Below are 16,635 nucleotides of genomic sequence, written 5' to 3'. Positions count from 1 at the left end.
ACATTAGAAACCATCTCGGCCAATTTCTTCATTTTGCAGACAAAGAGGACACAATTTAGCGGAGGTTACACAAAGTCATGAGAGGCAAAGCCAGGATTTTAGTCCCAAGTCTGTTGGCTCTGAAGCAGTCTTCTTCCATAACACTATAGTGAGTGTGGGGTAAATTTAGGGTGACAGAGTGGAGTCGGATTGTTGGGCAGGGGCAGCAGTACTCAGCAGGCAAGAGCAACCTGCAGCTTGGGGTGCAGCTAGATGGCCCAACAGACAGAGTATCAGCTGCAGTCAGAAGGACCCCAGTTTAAATCTGGCCATAGGCAACTGTTATCTATGTGACCCTGGGCAAATCACGTAAGCCAGTTTTTTTTTACAGTTTCTTCAACTGTAAAATGAGGATAATAATAGAAAATATTTCCATGGTTGTATGGAGGATCAAATGAGATAATAATTGTAAAGTGCTTAGTACAAAGCCTGCCACAATCAGCACTATAAAATGTGATCTAGAACAGCACGGATAAGAAGGGCCAGTGGCACAACATGGTGGCCAGACAGGCAAGGAGATAGCACCTCCACTCCAGGATCTCACCTCAAAGCAGTAATCCTGGCCCAGGATGCTGCTGTGAACAGGCTTGATGACAACTTCCTCCTCCATGCTGAGATCCAGCGCCTCCACTGCGCTACTTGGACTGAGCAAGGACTCGTGGGACCTCGATTCCTTCAGCCTCGGCATCAGATGGGATCTGGGTGGGCACAGAGAGGGGAAGCAAAGACATTATTAATTAATCAGATCCAAGGACATCCTAGCCTTTTCTCCATGGAGATATACACGCTCACCCCCTCACTCCCACTTTATCATAGCTTTAAATGAGAAAGCTGCTTCCGTTTCTAGTGGAAAGGATACTTGAGTCAGGAAAGTAGAGGATAGGAAATGGACTGCCCATGAATTCACCCAATGATGCAGCTAGCCAATGACGCCGGTAACAAGGGTTGATTCTTGGTTAGGAAGCCTGTCCGTATTTCATCCAATTTGGGGCTGGGCTGGAAGGTACCTTAAAGATCATTTAATCTACTATTTCCCAATCTCTTCAAGGATGCAGATCATTTAATCTACCATTCCCAATCTCTTCAAGGATATGCAGATATTAAAAGAAATTCAAGAACATCCACAATGTAGCCATATATCTGAGAAAATATATTACAGAACTTGGACATCTCATAGTAACTCCCTCTTGCACAGCCTCCTCCTTCAGTCCCCATCCCTGGTCTGCTGCCCACAGGATGTAAACCATCTGATTTAGTCTAAACCTTTAATTCCTTAATTTTGTAACAGCTCAGAGAGATTAGGCAAAATGCCCAAGGTCACTCAGCCATCCAAAAGCAGCTCTGGGATTTGAACCCAAGTCATGTGACTAGAAATCAGTTTGTGTGCCATGATCTGTACAAGTCTGTTCAAGAGGCTGATGAGGCAAGAATTGGGTGTGGTCCCCGGTGCAGATGGGGGAGAATGAGTCACTTTATGCACATGTAAACAAACACAAACACACCTGGGAGCAGGTAAGGAATCAGGCTATCAGTCAGGCAGGGGTTTTTTCCTCTAATATTTTCACACTATCTTTGCTGGGAATTTCCATCTAAATTCCCTTCCATTTAATTTCTCTTTAACTTGTCTATACCTAGTTATTTACATGTCATCTCCTTCATTAGAAGGTGAACTCCTTAAGAGCAGGGACTCTTTTGCCTTTCTTTAAAGCCCCAGGTACTTAAAGCAATACCTGACTATAGGAAGTCCTTAATAAAATACTTGTTGACCTAACTAAAATGAAGGGCTTATTATCTAATGATGGTCTCTAATGCCCAGCTCTGACATTCTGAGATTTTAAAGACCTCGGTGGGCTGGGCTTCTGCCCCTGTCTCTCCCAGGAAGTGGGGCCAATAAGACAGAATCATAGACCAATCACCTGAAACCTTTATAGCTGAAAGAAATCTTAAAACACAGGATTTAAAAAAAAAAAAAAAATCCAGTATAATCCCTTCCATAATAAAGGTGAAGAATCAAAGCTTGCCAGGAAAAGTGGTAGACATAGTGAATTTCAGTGGCAGATTCAGGATCTGAATCCAGGTTGCCCCATCAGCTAGTACCCTTTCCACTATATTACTCAGCCTCCCTGGGCAGGGTTCTATCCTAGTACCTGCTTCCTATCTCCGACATAAATACGATCCTGTTTCTGAGAGAAGGGTATGAAGAGAAAGTTCCAGTCTGTTTCTTGCACTTCCACTTCCATACCTGGAAGGAACTTTGAGAGGTCATAGAACTTCCTATTTATATCTTGTTTGTACATAATAGTCTCCCTGCTTTAAAAATGAACTCCTGAAGGCAGAGCTTGACCCACACTAAGTGCTAGCTAAGTGTCTGATGACCTGATTAAGTCAGAAACCACACTTTTGAGTTTTCGCCATTCCTAGTTCTAAAATCTTCAGAAAATCCCCATCCTAGAGAAATGCTTGCACTTATATACCTGCTCTGTAAAACACAGTGACCTTCCCCATGCCAGACCAATCCAGGGCCCTAGGAAGCTTCTCTAGTTTGGGTCGGCCCAGAGGTCCCCAAAGTCCTGAGGATATGACTCTCTCCGAGATCCAAAACAACCCACAGCAGTTCTGAGACAATCTTGTGACATGGTCTGGAGATGTAAACTACCGCCACAGCCTTATTTTAGCCTGTCTGGTTTGGCCCGGCCCAGCCCACCAGCCCACAAGCCCACAATGACAGGGGACAGAAGGGCTGACACAGCCCAGGATGGACTAGTTTTTTTCCTTACAAGTGTTTGACAAGTGTCCCTTCTTCACTGCTGTCACCCTATGCCCCACTCACATCCTCACCACCTCCCACAGGGATTATTGTAACACAGCACATTTACATAGCAATTTCCTTATACAACCTGGGGAGGTGAAGAGTGTCAATTATCGCCATCCTCACTGAGGTTCCAAAAGGGGAAGGGACTTGCCTAGCATCATGTAGGTAGGAAGCAAAAGAGCCAGAAGTCAAACACAGGTCCTCCTACTCCCAAAGGGTTGCTCTTTCCATTACATCATGGCTGAACTTATCTCGTCTCCTATCTTTCCTGAATTGGACAGAGAGGTCGATTCTTTTCTCTGAGGGCACACTGGTCGAAACAGCCTGTCATCCCCCATCCCCAACCAGCTCCTTACTCGGTGCTGATCTCCCCAAGTACAGGTTTACAGAGAGACAATGATAAAGAAGGCCCTGTTAGTTTCATTGATTCCTAGAAATCATTTGTGCCCTGGTCCCCTAAGATCTCCAAACCTCTTCACAAGGGAATATACTGGGGCAAAAGAGGGTGAGGTCAGGGAAACTGGCTGGGGCAATGCACTTGGATAAGGGAAAGCTCACAGGGAGAAGGGAGGCAAGTATGCCCCCTCCCAAATGTCCCCAGCAGTGGATGGACCCTTTGTCATTCACACACGGCAAGTCCCCACTTCTTAGACCTTATCCTGAGATGGCATAGTCCCCCTAGGCCTATCCAAAGTCACAGAATCAATGGACTTAAGGTTAGAAGAGATCATCTAGTTAATCTCTCATTTTACTGAGGAGAAATCTGAATCCCAGGGAAGCAAAGAAATGTGGGTGACTCAGAGAGTAGTCAGGGAAGGAAGGGAAGAAAAGAAGGGAAGAAAGAGAAGAAAAGGAAGAAGGGAGGGAAGAAGAGAGGGAGAAAGAAAGGGAGGGAGAGAGGGAGGAAGAAAGGACTATTATCCAAGTGTGAGCTGGTGCTAATAATACCAGCCCTATCATTAAATCTCTGTGTGAACCTGGGAAAAAATTGCTTCTCTTCTTCCCTGAGCCTCATTTTCCTTCTCTGCAAAATGACAGAGTTAAATTAGTTTACTTTTCACCAACGAAAGACAACTTGAGCTCTAAAGATATAACTCTAAAATGATAAGATGCTTATGATCGATGTCCCACTGAGCTCAACTCACAGTCTACTCCTCCCCAAACTCAATCCTTGATAGTGGCCGACACAGGGTGAGTTCTGTTAGAGAATTCACTTTTTGTATATGATGAATCACAGCACAGATCCATGAGGCCCCTCCATGTACCTATTCTAAGACATTATACTTATAATCAGCATATATGCTAGGACAGTAGGGAGTAGTAGAAAATTGGTTTAATATTCAGGAAGATGTGGGTTCAAGACCTCTACACCCCATGGCTATGACTTCTCCTCACAAGTCACTTAACCTCTTGCTGCCCCAGGTTACTCTTTGATACTCAACTTTAGAGGAGGAAGACTGTCATCTGCATTGGTAGAAGAAATACTTCTTTATTGATAATTGTGTTAAAAAATAAATCAATTCATGAACATTGACTTTGGAATCAGAGAATCCATATGTATAATAAGGAGTTAAGACTTGATTTTCAACTTTAAATGCTCTGGTATTAGGAACTTTTGGGGTTTTACCCCAAGAAATTGAAATGGCTAGTGGTGGATAATTGCAATATATATTTTCAAAGTATACAGGAAAGAAGAAGCAGTCCTCATTACAATTAGTGATGTCATTGGATAATTGCAAAAATACTTGAAAAAGTATATGGAAAAGGAGAAGAAATAGTTATCATGCAAGCAGGTCCAATTTCAAGTGTTAGCCCAGTTTTCCTAGCCAGGAACTTTCATTCCCACAAGGTGAGGCTGCCAGTCCCCCTCCTACTAGTACTGAGTTCATCGCACATTCCAGTCCTGGGCTAGACACAAGGTTAGTGAACATTTATCAACTTATTGATTGATTGATATGGAGATGTTGTAGTTGGCTGGGGGCAGTTACCTCTAATCTATTCCAGGAAGAGTGATAGGTCACATGACCCTCAAGGATGATTTTCTGCCCGTGATCTCATCTGACCCTCAGACCATTCTCAGAGGTGCTTTACCTTTTTCTTAAACAAAAACTGAGGCCATGCCTAGAAAGTTCATAGGTACCTTACAGATAGGGTAATCTTATTTCCCTCATTAGGAAATGAAGGCCTAGAAAAGGTCACATAGATAGTAAATATCAAAGTTGGGACCAAACCCAAGTCTTTAGACTTCAGATTCAGTGCTCTTTCAGTAACACAAAGCCACTGAATGGGTGAGATTAGAACATGGATTTCTGACTCCCCACCCAATGCTGCAAACTAAAAAGCTTTTTTTTAATAATATTTTAAAATTCTCAGAAGCTTATGACAAATCTCTTCATTTCTCCTGGCATAAGCTCCTCTCTACTTAGCCAGCTGTTTTTTTTTCCAAAAAAGAGTTTCACCATTGTCTTTCCACCTTGGAATCTTAGGCCACGATCAGAACAAAGTTCCTTTTTTCTTTAGGTTGGAAATTGCCTTTATCTTGAACCTGGACCCATCTGGCCTTAGCCAACCGTTCCACAAAACCTCAAAACTGGAAAGGACCCTTGATGTCATCTAGTGCAACCTTGGGCAAAACACTTGCAAAATGGTGGTGGTGGGATTGGACTGGATGATTTCTAAGATCCTTTCCAGCTTTAAGAATCTGCATCTAAATCACCATCTACATCATCCCTGAGAAGTAGTCATGGAAATTTCTTCTTGAAGACCTCCTGGTGGAAGCCATTTTTGGGACGGTTAAAATTGTTAGGAATCTTGATAATCAGACAAAATTTGCTTCTGTGACAGTTCCTCTGCCTGAATACTTCTGCTCCTCAGGTCAGGCAGAACAATGAAAAAGTGCTGGATCTTGCATTGGTCCAAATCCTAGCTCTGCTACTTGCTAGCTGCATTATCTTAGGCAAATCATTTCATTTCTCTAGGCTTCAGTTTGCTCATTTGTAAAATGGGGGAGTTAAACTAGACGACTTCTAAGTTCTTTCCAGATAGAAACCTTGATTCTAGGACACTAGACAGCCATTCAGATACTTGGGACAGATATATTAAGGGTCTCTCCCTATCCCAAGGCTTCATTTCTTCAGCTGCTCTCTTTCCAGTCCCTTCAGCGTCCTGATCACCCTCCTCTGGATGCCCTCTAATTGATCGATTCCATCTGGCTCTTGAAGAGCAGGAACTGTCCCCCGGTCATGTGATGCCCACCCCAGGAGCACAAACACTGATGTAAACATATGGCTCTCTGCTCTGGGGCTGCCAGTCATTTCCACAGAATCCCTGCTTGGGCTCTCCGCGGCTCGGTTTCAAGGACTGTTGTGAACATTTTAACAAACATGGCAAATGGTTCCCCCTCTCAGAAGACAGCCCATCGATCCTGAGGGGAAATAACCTTGTTATCCGTGTGGGTTCTGTTCTAGGGACTCCGACGGAGAGGCCGCTGCAGCCTAGTTATTAAAGCAAGATGTTTGCCACTTGAAAGCACAGAGGAGAGATCCCATTCCTGGCACCAATTGGACACAACATTTCCACCCCACATTCCAAAGCATCTTTCTGGCAGTCGTTCCTCTCCCCTCCCTCCAAACAGGGGACAAGTTGGGGGAACAGCAGTCGTCAAACAGTAACAGACATAAACAGGGTTGTTCAGATTGAGTGGGTGACAAAGACCCTGGCCCAACACTGGCTGGATTTTCAGGAAGGGAAGGATAGATGCCTGGTTTTCATGCCAAATTTAGTCACAGAATTTAGAGCTGGAAAGGTCTTTAGGACAAAAGGAAAAAAAACTTTTTTAAGTCCACACACTTTTAGAGCTGTAAGAGACCTTGGAATGTAGAGTGTCACAGCTGGAAGGGCTGTTAGATCATATGACAGTAAAAAGAGAAAATGGAGTATTAGGACTTGAAGAACCCTTAGAATACAGAACATCAGAGTTTAAAGGATTCTTAGAGTAGAGAATGTCAGAATTAGTAGAGTCTAGAGAGATTATCTTACCCAAACCCCTTATTTTTCTGACAAGAAAACAGGTCCAAAGAAGTCCAAAGGCTCTTGTCCATGGCCTCACAGAGATTACACGCCATAGTCTAGAACTCAGTTCTGATTTCAAATCCACGTCTCTCTCCACATAACAGGCTATGCTATTAAAAGGGTCCAATTCTTTCTTTCCAAATCTGAGCATGTAGATTATGGATAGAAACATGAACTACGTCCCCCAGGGACCATTTAGCTTTGCTTAGATGAAGTCTCAGACTGAAGGAGAAGCAACATTAATTGCATTTCACAGGAGCGGCCTTTCTTTATACACTTTGGAGGAGGATCATTCCATTTGGCAAGAGGCTACAGAACCACAATGCTACTGCACCCAAACGCAGGATAAGATAAAGAGGCTGAAAACACCGTTTGAATGAATAGGTTAAGAAGTTTCTGAATTTCCAAAGAGCCCAACCCAGGGGAATTCCCAAATCACCCTGGCCAGATAATACAGGAGACAGGAGGCGGAGCTGTTTGAGAGAGAAAGCCTGGGGAGTACTGGGAGCCAGAGGACACCAAGCCCAGAGGAAGAATTCTAAAATTCTGGCTCCTCCAGACAATTGTATGACCTGAGGAAGTCAAGCACTATCAAATATTTTCTTCTCTACATTCTACTCTAGACCCTGGTAGGTAGATGCTTTTATTACCTCCGTTTTACAGATGAGGAAACTGAGGCAGAGGTTAAGTGACTAGTCCAGAATCACACAGCTAATGTCTGAGGCTGCATTTGAACTCAGATCTTCCTAACTCAAGACCTGGTGCTCTCTTCACCAGCTACTTTTATTTATACTCTCTTATCTGATACAACCACTTTGTGAAAGAGATATCCCCTTTCATTCCCCAAGTAGTGTTTCCATTTTACAGATGAACACATAGTCTTGCCCATAGCAGGTGCTTAATAAAGTGAAGTTGAATTTAATTAGAGAAATTGGGGCTCAGATTCAACCCAGGTGTTAATTGGATAAGTAAAAGAGCTGGGTCAGAAGGTCAAGATGTCCCAACTGGGAGACCTTTATGACATCATAACTCCATTAAATTACTTTGGCACAGGGCAGCTGCTTGCACAATGGCTAGAGCACCAGCCCTGAATTGGAAGGATCAGAGTTCAAATGGAGCCTCAGACTGGGTGACTCTGGACAAACTGCTTAGTCCTGGTTGCTTCCTTCCCCTCTCCCCCGCCCCCCCCCCCCAAAATTACTTAGGCAGGGACAGAGACTCTCTGCTTCAGAGAAAAAAGGAATCTTCCCAGAGTAACTGGACTGTCTAAGGGCAATAGCAGTTGGGCTGTTTGGGGCTGAAAGCCCTGGTGTTTAACCCTGTGCCTTCATTACTGATCCTCTCTCTATCGGAGCCAAGTGGCTATCATATAGAAACTCACAAACTGTCAATAAGGGATTACTGAAATCTAGAATCTCACAAAAGAAGAGAATAAAGTTGTAGAGGAAGCCCTGGGTTTGAGGTTGGAAGACCTGGGTTCAAAAAAATGCTGTCCATTACTTATTACTTGTTCTTTCCTGATGAGGTCATTTAATCTCTCTACATTTGCTCTAGAGTTAGATCAGAGGATCCAGAGGTTCTCTTCCACCTCTAAATCTACAAACCTAGGACTGCCATTGCGTGGCAGAGGGAGGGTAAGTGTCATTACCTCCATTTAAAAAGGAGAAAATGCCCCCAGAAACATGGCTGAGGAGACCCTTTGAGAATCATGGAGAATTCTGGTCTCCAAAATCTCCATCTAATACTTTTTCCTGCCACAACACATTGTTTCTCATGTCAAATATTTCCCCAAATTCAAGCTGTGGAGCAACATTTGCATGTAACTGCTTCCCGACTCAGTCCCTATCCCCTCCCATCACTTGTCTAAGAGCTTCAAGTAAGCATCTCAATGAGAGAAACTCAGCTTCATCCAGATCATCATTGACCTTGAAACACTCTACCCACCTAAGAGAACACAATGAGCCACCCTATTTGGGAGGCCTAACTCTGTCTGGGTCTCAGAAGGGCTGGCAGACCCCGGGCCCTGGGAAGTCAAGTGTTCCAGAACCATCCTCCTAACAGAAGTGCCTTACCTGAGCCCCTCCAGAGGTGGCTTTCAGGACTAAAGTTCATTCCAGCCCTCTGCCATGAAAACTTTAAAGAGGAGAGGACCCTCTTTCTCCCTCTGCCATGACAACTCCAAGAGCAGAGGACCCCCTCCTCCCCTCTCCCACAACTCTCTCAAATCATTCCCCTATAGTGTAAGCAGCCCCAGAAGCGGGGACCCCAACTGTTTAGAGGGCTTTGTTGGTTCCAAGGCCCCTCCCAGGTCTTCCTGCATTTTATTTTTTAATATTTTATGCTTCATTCCTTCTGGCTGGTTTCACATTGTTTTATCATTGTAGTTAGGTTCAAACATTCTATGTCTTGGAGAACTTCCCTGCTCCTTCCCAATATAAAAGTCTTTGCTTTACTCTATGTTCCCTCTCCAGCTCTAAAATTCTTTTATCATCCCTTTCAGCTCTGACATCCTGCAATCCTCCAATACAAATCTGTAATATTATGAAGAAGATGGAGAACCAAAACCTTTTCCTAAAATCTGATCTGTTGGTCTTGTCATAATATCACACAGATTTGGGGGGGGAGGGAGGAGATCCTGAGCCGAGGTGTGGTTCTTCTCTTATTTAGCGGTCGGTCTTCCAAAGCAAGTCCTCAGACCCCATTTCTTCCCCATTTCTGTTTCTCTAACAATGGCTTTAAAACAAACCTTCCCCCCTTCCCCTGAAAAAAGACCTTCTTTACTAGGTCCTGCCACCAACCCGTCCAAATTGCATCCAGCTCAGGTCCACCTTCCTCGTCTCTTTCCTTAGCCTCTGACACCAGGATCTGCCCCAGTGGCCAAGTTCACGCCTCTGGGCTGATGCGGGCTCCGGCTCACAGGGCCTTGGGCCGTCTTCCCCTCCTCCTTCCCTCCTCCTCTCACTGTCCCTTTCTCTCGCTTGAGCAGCTCCTGGCTGCTAGGCAGAGCCCACAATCCACTCCCAGCCCCGCTCAGCTCCAGCCCCACCATTGGCTGCTTCTGTAGCTGGGTAGGAGAGGCAGCAATTCCCAGGCAAGGGGCTCTGACAGCTGCTGCTTCTCGCCACTGTGCAGGACACACACGTACACGGATGCACATGCACAGGATGATGCCCTCTAGACTCATGAATATACATCGCAGATACACAGGCTCAAACATACACTGCCACCTGCCCATCCCACAGACAGTTCTATACGCTCACATTTACCCACCCTACCATGGACATACAGCTGGGGCAACAGACACACAGTCACTATCCCTGACTATGCAGCCTATCCCACCCCCAACAAAAACGTACTCCCCCACCCCCATTCACAGTTTTGTAGGCATCTTTTCCACCCTCAGTTCCAAAAATCAACATTAAAAAAAAAACAAAAACTTCTCAAGCTTCTTGCCAGTTCCAGATCTTAGCCAGCTAACCCCCCAAACTATCATGGTCCATTCTCAAATCCCCCAAAAACTGCCCCAAGGGGCCATAAATAGGGTCTCACTGTTAAAAGCATCCCCTGACAGACCTCAACCAGCCTTCTGGCGAAATGTCCCGAGGGAGACGGCCAGTGAAGTAACCCATCTCGCTGCCCTGGGGCTTGGCCAGGGGAGAAGGGTGGGCCAGGTCTCAGTGCTCACCTCCCAGCGTTCTCACTCAGGTCCTCCCTTGTGAACACCTCCTGGCTCTCGCTGCCCTCGCCCTGGAACAGCTCCTCATAGCTACCTGACAGGGTCCTTCCATCCCCACTCGGATCCATCCCTTCCCGGATGCCGGACCAGTCCTCCCCACAGAGATACAGATCTGGCTCAGGTGCTCCACTGCTCAAGGATTTCTGTGGCTCTGAGACAGCTCCTGAGGCAAGTTCAGACTCTTCTGCCTGGCATTCAAAGCCTCCTATCATCTGCCACCAGGCGCCTCAGCAGCCCTGTCTCCTGTGACTCTGCTCCAGGTCCCCACTGGTGAACACAAGCACCTCCAACACCTCCCCTCAAGCTACTGCTGGTGCCTACAAGGCCCTCCTCCCTGGCTCTGCTGGAAAGGAAGCCTGAGCATATGTCAGATGGGGCAGGAGGCGTTGAGGCGACCTAGTTCAATGGATGGGGAACCTGAAGTCAGAGCCTGCAGATGACCCGCCCAAAGTCACACTGCCAAGTAACGGCAAAATCAGGATGGAAGCTGTCTTCTGGCCCCTGCTGCAGCTCGCTCTCCATCACAAGCAGCAGACTCTTCCACACTGCCCAGCCACAGCTCGTCCCACCTGACCCGAGCGGGCCTTCCTGCACTGCCTGGCGCCCGCTGCGTCCAGCTCCTTCCTTTCCCACTTTCCCCAGCCCGGCTGCCACCTCTGGGCCAGGCAGGCAGCCCAGCCGAGGTCAGCTGGCGGGCTGGGAATCTGGCTCGCTCACTCAGGCCTGGTGCTTATTGTTCCTGAGCTTGCCCAGGAGGGGTGGGTGTGAGCACAAAACCGCCCCAGCTCCTTCTCCTTCTCTCCCTCCCCATTCCCCCTATCGATGGTGTCTGAGCCTCTCAGAGCTGGATACAGGGCTGTCATGAACAAGTCCATGTTCTCTTCCTCAATCCTTTCATAAAATTACAGGTTATATAACATCAAAAAGAACAGCATTTGGAAAGGACCTTCTTTAATATAAAACATTGAAGATCCACCATTGCCCCCAGTCTCTCCAGGCTAACAAAAAGAAGCACCCTAAGCCTATAGACTGAGCAGACCCCAACTCACCCAAGAGCTGGGCAATTCCAGTCTGCTCCCTTCCCAACCAATTTGCACGTGTAAGTACATATCATACACACAGGCTTTTAAAAGCCCAGCTCCTCCTTATAGCCCTACAGAATTGGCTAGAGACTGCTGGCGCTTTGTCTCAGTCAATCCTGTCTGTATCTGGAACTTCCTTAATTGTGTTTTTCACCTCCATCTCCATCCTCTGCTTAATCAATAAGTATTTGTTAAGGGATTACTATGTGTCCGGTACTGTTATACAAATAAAAAGAAAAAAAAAGACCCTGCCCTTAAGAAACTTACATTCTAATAAGGAGAGACTATTATCTATCTATCTATCAAGTACATTCAAGAACCATGAGACATCAAGAGAAGGTAATTCTGGAAGCCGTAAATCCTTCCTTAAAAAAAAACAACAAATAAAAAATACTATAGCTGCCTCAAAGTCTACCTCCTAGAAGAAGTCTTCCAGATCCAATCAGAAAGCTGGTCACATCCTTCCCCCTGCTCAGACAAGGGGACTTGTAGCTCCCCTGCTATGCAAATGATAGAAATCCCCTTTGACTTATTGTTTTTAACTTATCTTCTGTCCATCTCTTCATGCATGTCAGTTTGTCAAAAATGGTAAGAACAGGGCAGGGACATAGTCTGAAATTTTGTTTTAGTACTGTGACACCCATAAGCAAGTTCTTGCCACTCACTCACTTAGTCCTGTTGCTTCTTTTGAACTCTCTCAAACACCTGTTAATCTTTATACCACCAAGTCCTTTCACAGATTCCTAAATGATCCCTCATCTCTGATCTCTGTGATAACGCCAACAAAGGGTCACCAGATTAACTCTTCAAAAGGACAGCTCAAATCAGGACATTTCCCAGCTCAAACACCCTCCATAGCTATTCATAGTCAACTGCCTTTCAATTCAAATGCCTCAGATTAGATTTAGGGCCATCCACATTCTCAATTCACTTTTACCTATGGAAAATTGTGTCTGTTTTTTAGCACACAAACTCTGCTCTAGGCAATCAAGTCATGAACACACCAACACTAGGCTCCTGGAATTATAGTTGTCAGAGCTGGAGGGGACCCTAGCATACAGAATGGTGGAGCCGGAAGAGACTCTACCATAAGATCAACTTTGGACTTCAGAGCCATCTAGTCCAACTTCCTCATTTAATTAATGGATAAGTAAACTTAGGCCTAAGGTCACAAAGACAAAAAATGTCTGAGAAGCAATCTGAATCCAGGTCCTCTGATTCCAGAGTCCCGACTCTTCCACAGTAGCATTAACATTTTTTCTACACTTTCATTTTACAAAGAAAGAAACAGATCTAAAGACTTAGAGGTAGTTAGTGGATAGTGCCAGACCTGAGATTCCAGAGAAAAGGATTAGGCCCAAAGAACTCCAGAAAGTTGGAGTTCAAATCCAACTTCAGACACTTACTATCTATGTAATCCTAGATAAGTCACTTAAATTCTATTTGTCTGTAAAACAGGAATAATAGCACCTACCTTCCAGAGTTTTTGTGAAGATCAAATGAGATAAACATTTGTAAAGTTCTTAGAATAGTGCCTGGCAGATAAATATAATAAAAAATATTAGCTATTATCATTAGTTTGTTACAGAACTAACCTACTCAATGTCATAGTTAATGCTGTTTAGTCACTTAGGCATGTAAGCCTCTTCACAACCCTATTTAGGATTTTCTTGGCAAAGATATTGGAGCCATTTTTCTTCTCTAGCTCATTTTACAGATGAGGAAACTGAGGCAAACAGGGTTAAGTGACTTGCTCAGGATTATACAGTTAGTAAATGTCTGACCCTGGATTTAAACTCCTTGACTCCAGGTCTGGGTGCTTTCTCCACTGCACCACCTAGCTCCCTCACAGAGCTAAGAGTTAATAGACAATCCAGGACTAGAATCCAGAACTCCTGAGTTCAGTCACTCCTGCTGACCTTGAAATTTCTGCCTACTGTCTGCTCTCTTCTTCTACAGGAAGGAAAAGGTAAAAGAAGTGTATAAACCCAGAGGATCCGGGAAGGTAGAAATTCTGGATCTGGGATCCAAAGGGGCAAACAGTCCCCCTGGCTGAGGCAGCCACAGGCAAGGGTCCTGGCTGGCAGGCAGATTTAGCCATCATATGCTTGGCTCCTCTAATTAATCTGGACTTATTAGCACAACCTGTCAAGGCCAGAGAAAAAGCTGGATGGGCCGTCCTTGTCTCTGAGGCCTGCAGTGACGCATGCCCAGCCACCAAGCTGCCCTTGGCCCACTAATGAGACAAACTGAGCAGGGGGCTCTGCATCGCATTAATCATAAAATCCTAAAGCTAAAAGGAATTAACAGGGGTTATCTGGTCTACAGTCCCTGTAATGGGGAACTCATTACCTCCTCATCTAACCCATTTCATCGATCTAATATTGAACCAACCAGGATTGCCACAATCAGATATCAGTGGCCATCGTCTCGGTGGAAAAATCACTGGCTCACAGAGCACCTCTCCTGCCTCTTATTTTTGTGCTCTTGGCAAAGGGGCCTTAAGCAGGTCTCATTTTGCTCACATATAAATATGAGAAGGTTGGGTCAGATGGCCCGAGTGTACTTGGATCCTTTCAGATCATGACCCCATAAGCTAAACCGGGCTCTGGCAGGATACCCAAGAGTAACTACCCTCCTCGTCTGCTCCAGTGGAACCTATAAGGGGCCACCAGTGGCAGTGTGAAATCCCTTTGTCTCCCTGAGCCATCTGTGAAATGAGGAAGCTGGGCTTGATGACTGCTAAGATTCCCGGCTGCTCCAAAAATTGTGACCTGTTGACATTTCAAGTCAGTGGCCCGGTCAAGATTCAGACCTGTGTCTCCTGGCTCTGTATCCATTGTTCTTGCCGTCACAACATGGCCCCTCCACTAGCGTCCTTACTTTACCAGTGTAAAGGGTCAGGGAGGGAAGTCATCACCCAGAGGAGTGTGTGGTGGAGCCAGGATTATAACCTAGGCTCCTGGCCTGCCATTAACCCCCCCTTCCTCTCTGAATTTTGTGTTCTTTTACAATAGTAAGAGGATTTATAGTTTAGAATCCTGTAACTGCAGAGCTGGAAGGAACCCAGAGGTCAGCTCACTAAAGTGGTAACTCTGTGCCATTATAGGTCTTTAGGCCATTCTCAGTTGGGGTTAGAAGTCATGTGGCTACTCAGAAAGAGCCAGAACTCTAAAGTTGATACTTCTAAGCTCATGACACACATAATCCTTCATTTTCCTCAAAGTAAGTCATTAATCTCTGAGCCTCAACATACTTATCTGTAAAATGGACATTATTTGTCATATGAAGTATCTACTTAGTAGGGATCAAAGGAAATAGCACACATAAAGCCTTCTGTAAATCTTGATGTGCCATCAAATATATGCTATTATTATTATTTTTCCTGTTACATGAAGAAATCAAAGTTTAGAAAGATTAAATAATTTATTCAAAATGACATAGCTACTCTACTGATCTGAAATTTGAAAAACAGGTCTTTTGACTCCAGATCCAATGTTCTTCCCATCATATCACACTATTATTTGCTCCTCAATGAAAACATTTTTCAGACTTGTTCCTATCCGAGTCCTACCATAAGAACATATTCTTGGGCCTCATATGGCTTCCAAAGAGCCAAGCCTAGGAACTAACATGAGAATGGGACCTACAAGAATGGATTTGCCCCCAGAGAAGACTGATGACATCTATACATGCTTTCACAATTTACAAAGCCCTTTCACATATTGCTCCTTTATGATCCTGTGGGTCAGGATTCAGAGGAACATAGAATGACAACCAGAGCTGGAAAGGACCTTAGCTAGGATTATTTCATCTCCTTACTTTTTTATAGGAAAGGAAACCAAAGTGCAGAGGGGTTACGTGAGACAGGACATAGCAAATTAGTGGCAAAGATGAAATTTGTTCCTAGGTTTCCCGACTCCAAAACCAAAATTCTATAACTTGGAAATATGGGGAAATGAAAAAAGATCATGAGATTCAGAGATGAGAAAGACTCAGTGGATCTTGCCTACTGATACTGCCCCGACTGGACTCTGCACCAGGGAGGCCAGTTCCCAGGCCACCAAAGCGCCTATCATCTGCATTCTGGTAGAGACTGTACCATTAACCTGTAAGGTGCTCTCATCTTGTTCTCTTGGGCCACTGTGTATTTATGCAAGGCATTTCTCATGCCCAGAAAATACTCCCTTCTGGTCCACTGAAACACTTCTCTTTCTTAAGGGTAAATTCAAAGAACCATTTCCTCCATGAAACTTCCCTTGATTTCTTACCCTGAAAAAAAGATCTGGCTCTACTCCATTACAAATTACCAAAAATTATACTTAGATGAATATATGGTATCCTCCCTCCTTGATTCCTCCAAAAAAAATTGTAAGTTCCATGAGGGCAGGTTTCCTACTTGTATCTTTTTCATGAGAGAAAACTAAGCCCAGGGCTGACCTCACAGCAGGTTCTTAAAATATATTTGTATCTAACAAAATTCCAGCAAAGTCTGTTCCCCTGCCCTGAATGATGACAAGACAGATCCCTTTTCTGTTAGTAACTTACTTCTTATTCCTTGGAAGGGAAAGATTAGCTCTCCCTCTCCCCCAAAGGAAATACAGTAATTGGCTGGGGAATCAGTCCCTTGACCAACAGTGATCTCTATGCTTTTAAGATGCCTTGTACTGTATATACCTTTAAAAATTTTTTTTTTCTAACAAGTAATCCATTGTCCTGATTCCAGGAAGAGACCGGCCTTTACAGACAGCGTTCTTACCAACCTTCCATCTGGTCCAGTCCCCTTTTCTGTAAGGGCTAGTTACATGTACAGGTACAAGCAAATTTCTATCAATCTGCACATAATGGCACAGATAATGCTAGATAAAGAATCCCCACGCCAGTCTGTTTGGCTT

General features: G+C 44.8%; 1 protein-coding gene across 11 annotated transcripts in view; it reads right to left on the bottom strand.

The window, feature by feature from the left end:
• DAB2IP (DAB2 interacting protein) overlaps positions 1-16,635 on the bottom strand; it is a 321,975-nt gene that overhangs the window by 46,118 nt on the left and 259,222 nt on the right. For 10 of the 11 annotated variants that reach the window (XR_004232236.1, XM_031954227.1, XM_031954231.1 and 7 more), the window contains one exon: positions 584-737. Coding sequence is in view for 10 of the 11 variants with exons in the window: in XM_031954227.1 (XP_031810087.1) it covers positions 584-737 (154 nt within the window). In the remaining variant the exon portion in view is untranslated. Of the gene's footprint in view, positions 1-583; positions 738-10,607; positions 11,398-16,635 lie in introns of those variants that run through there. The other variant, XM_031954228.1, reaches the window with a different exon arrangement.

The sequence above is a fragment of the Sarcophilus harrisii genome, chromosome 2, assembly GCF_902635505.1.
Source record: "Sarcophilus harrisii chromosome 2, mSarHar1.11, whole genome shotgun sequence".
In the NCBI taxonomy this organism is placed as follows: Eukaryota; Metazoa; Chordata; class Mammalia; order Dasyuromorphia; family Dasyuridae; genus Sarcophilus; species Sarcophilus harrisii.
The sequence above is the reverse complement of the archived record's forward strand: the minus strand, read 5'-3'. Positions and strand labels throughout refer to the sequence as shown.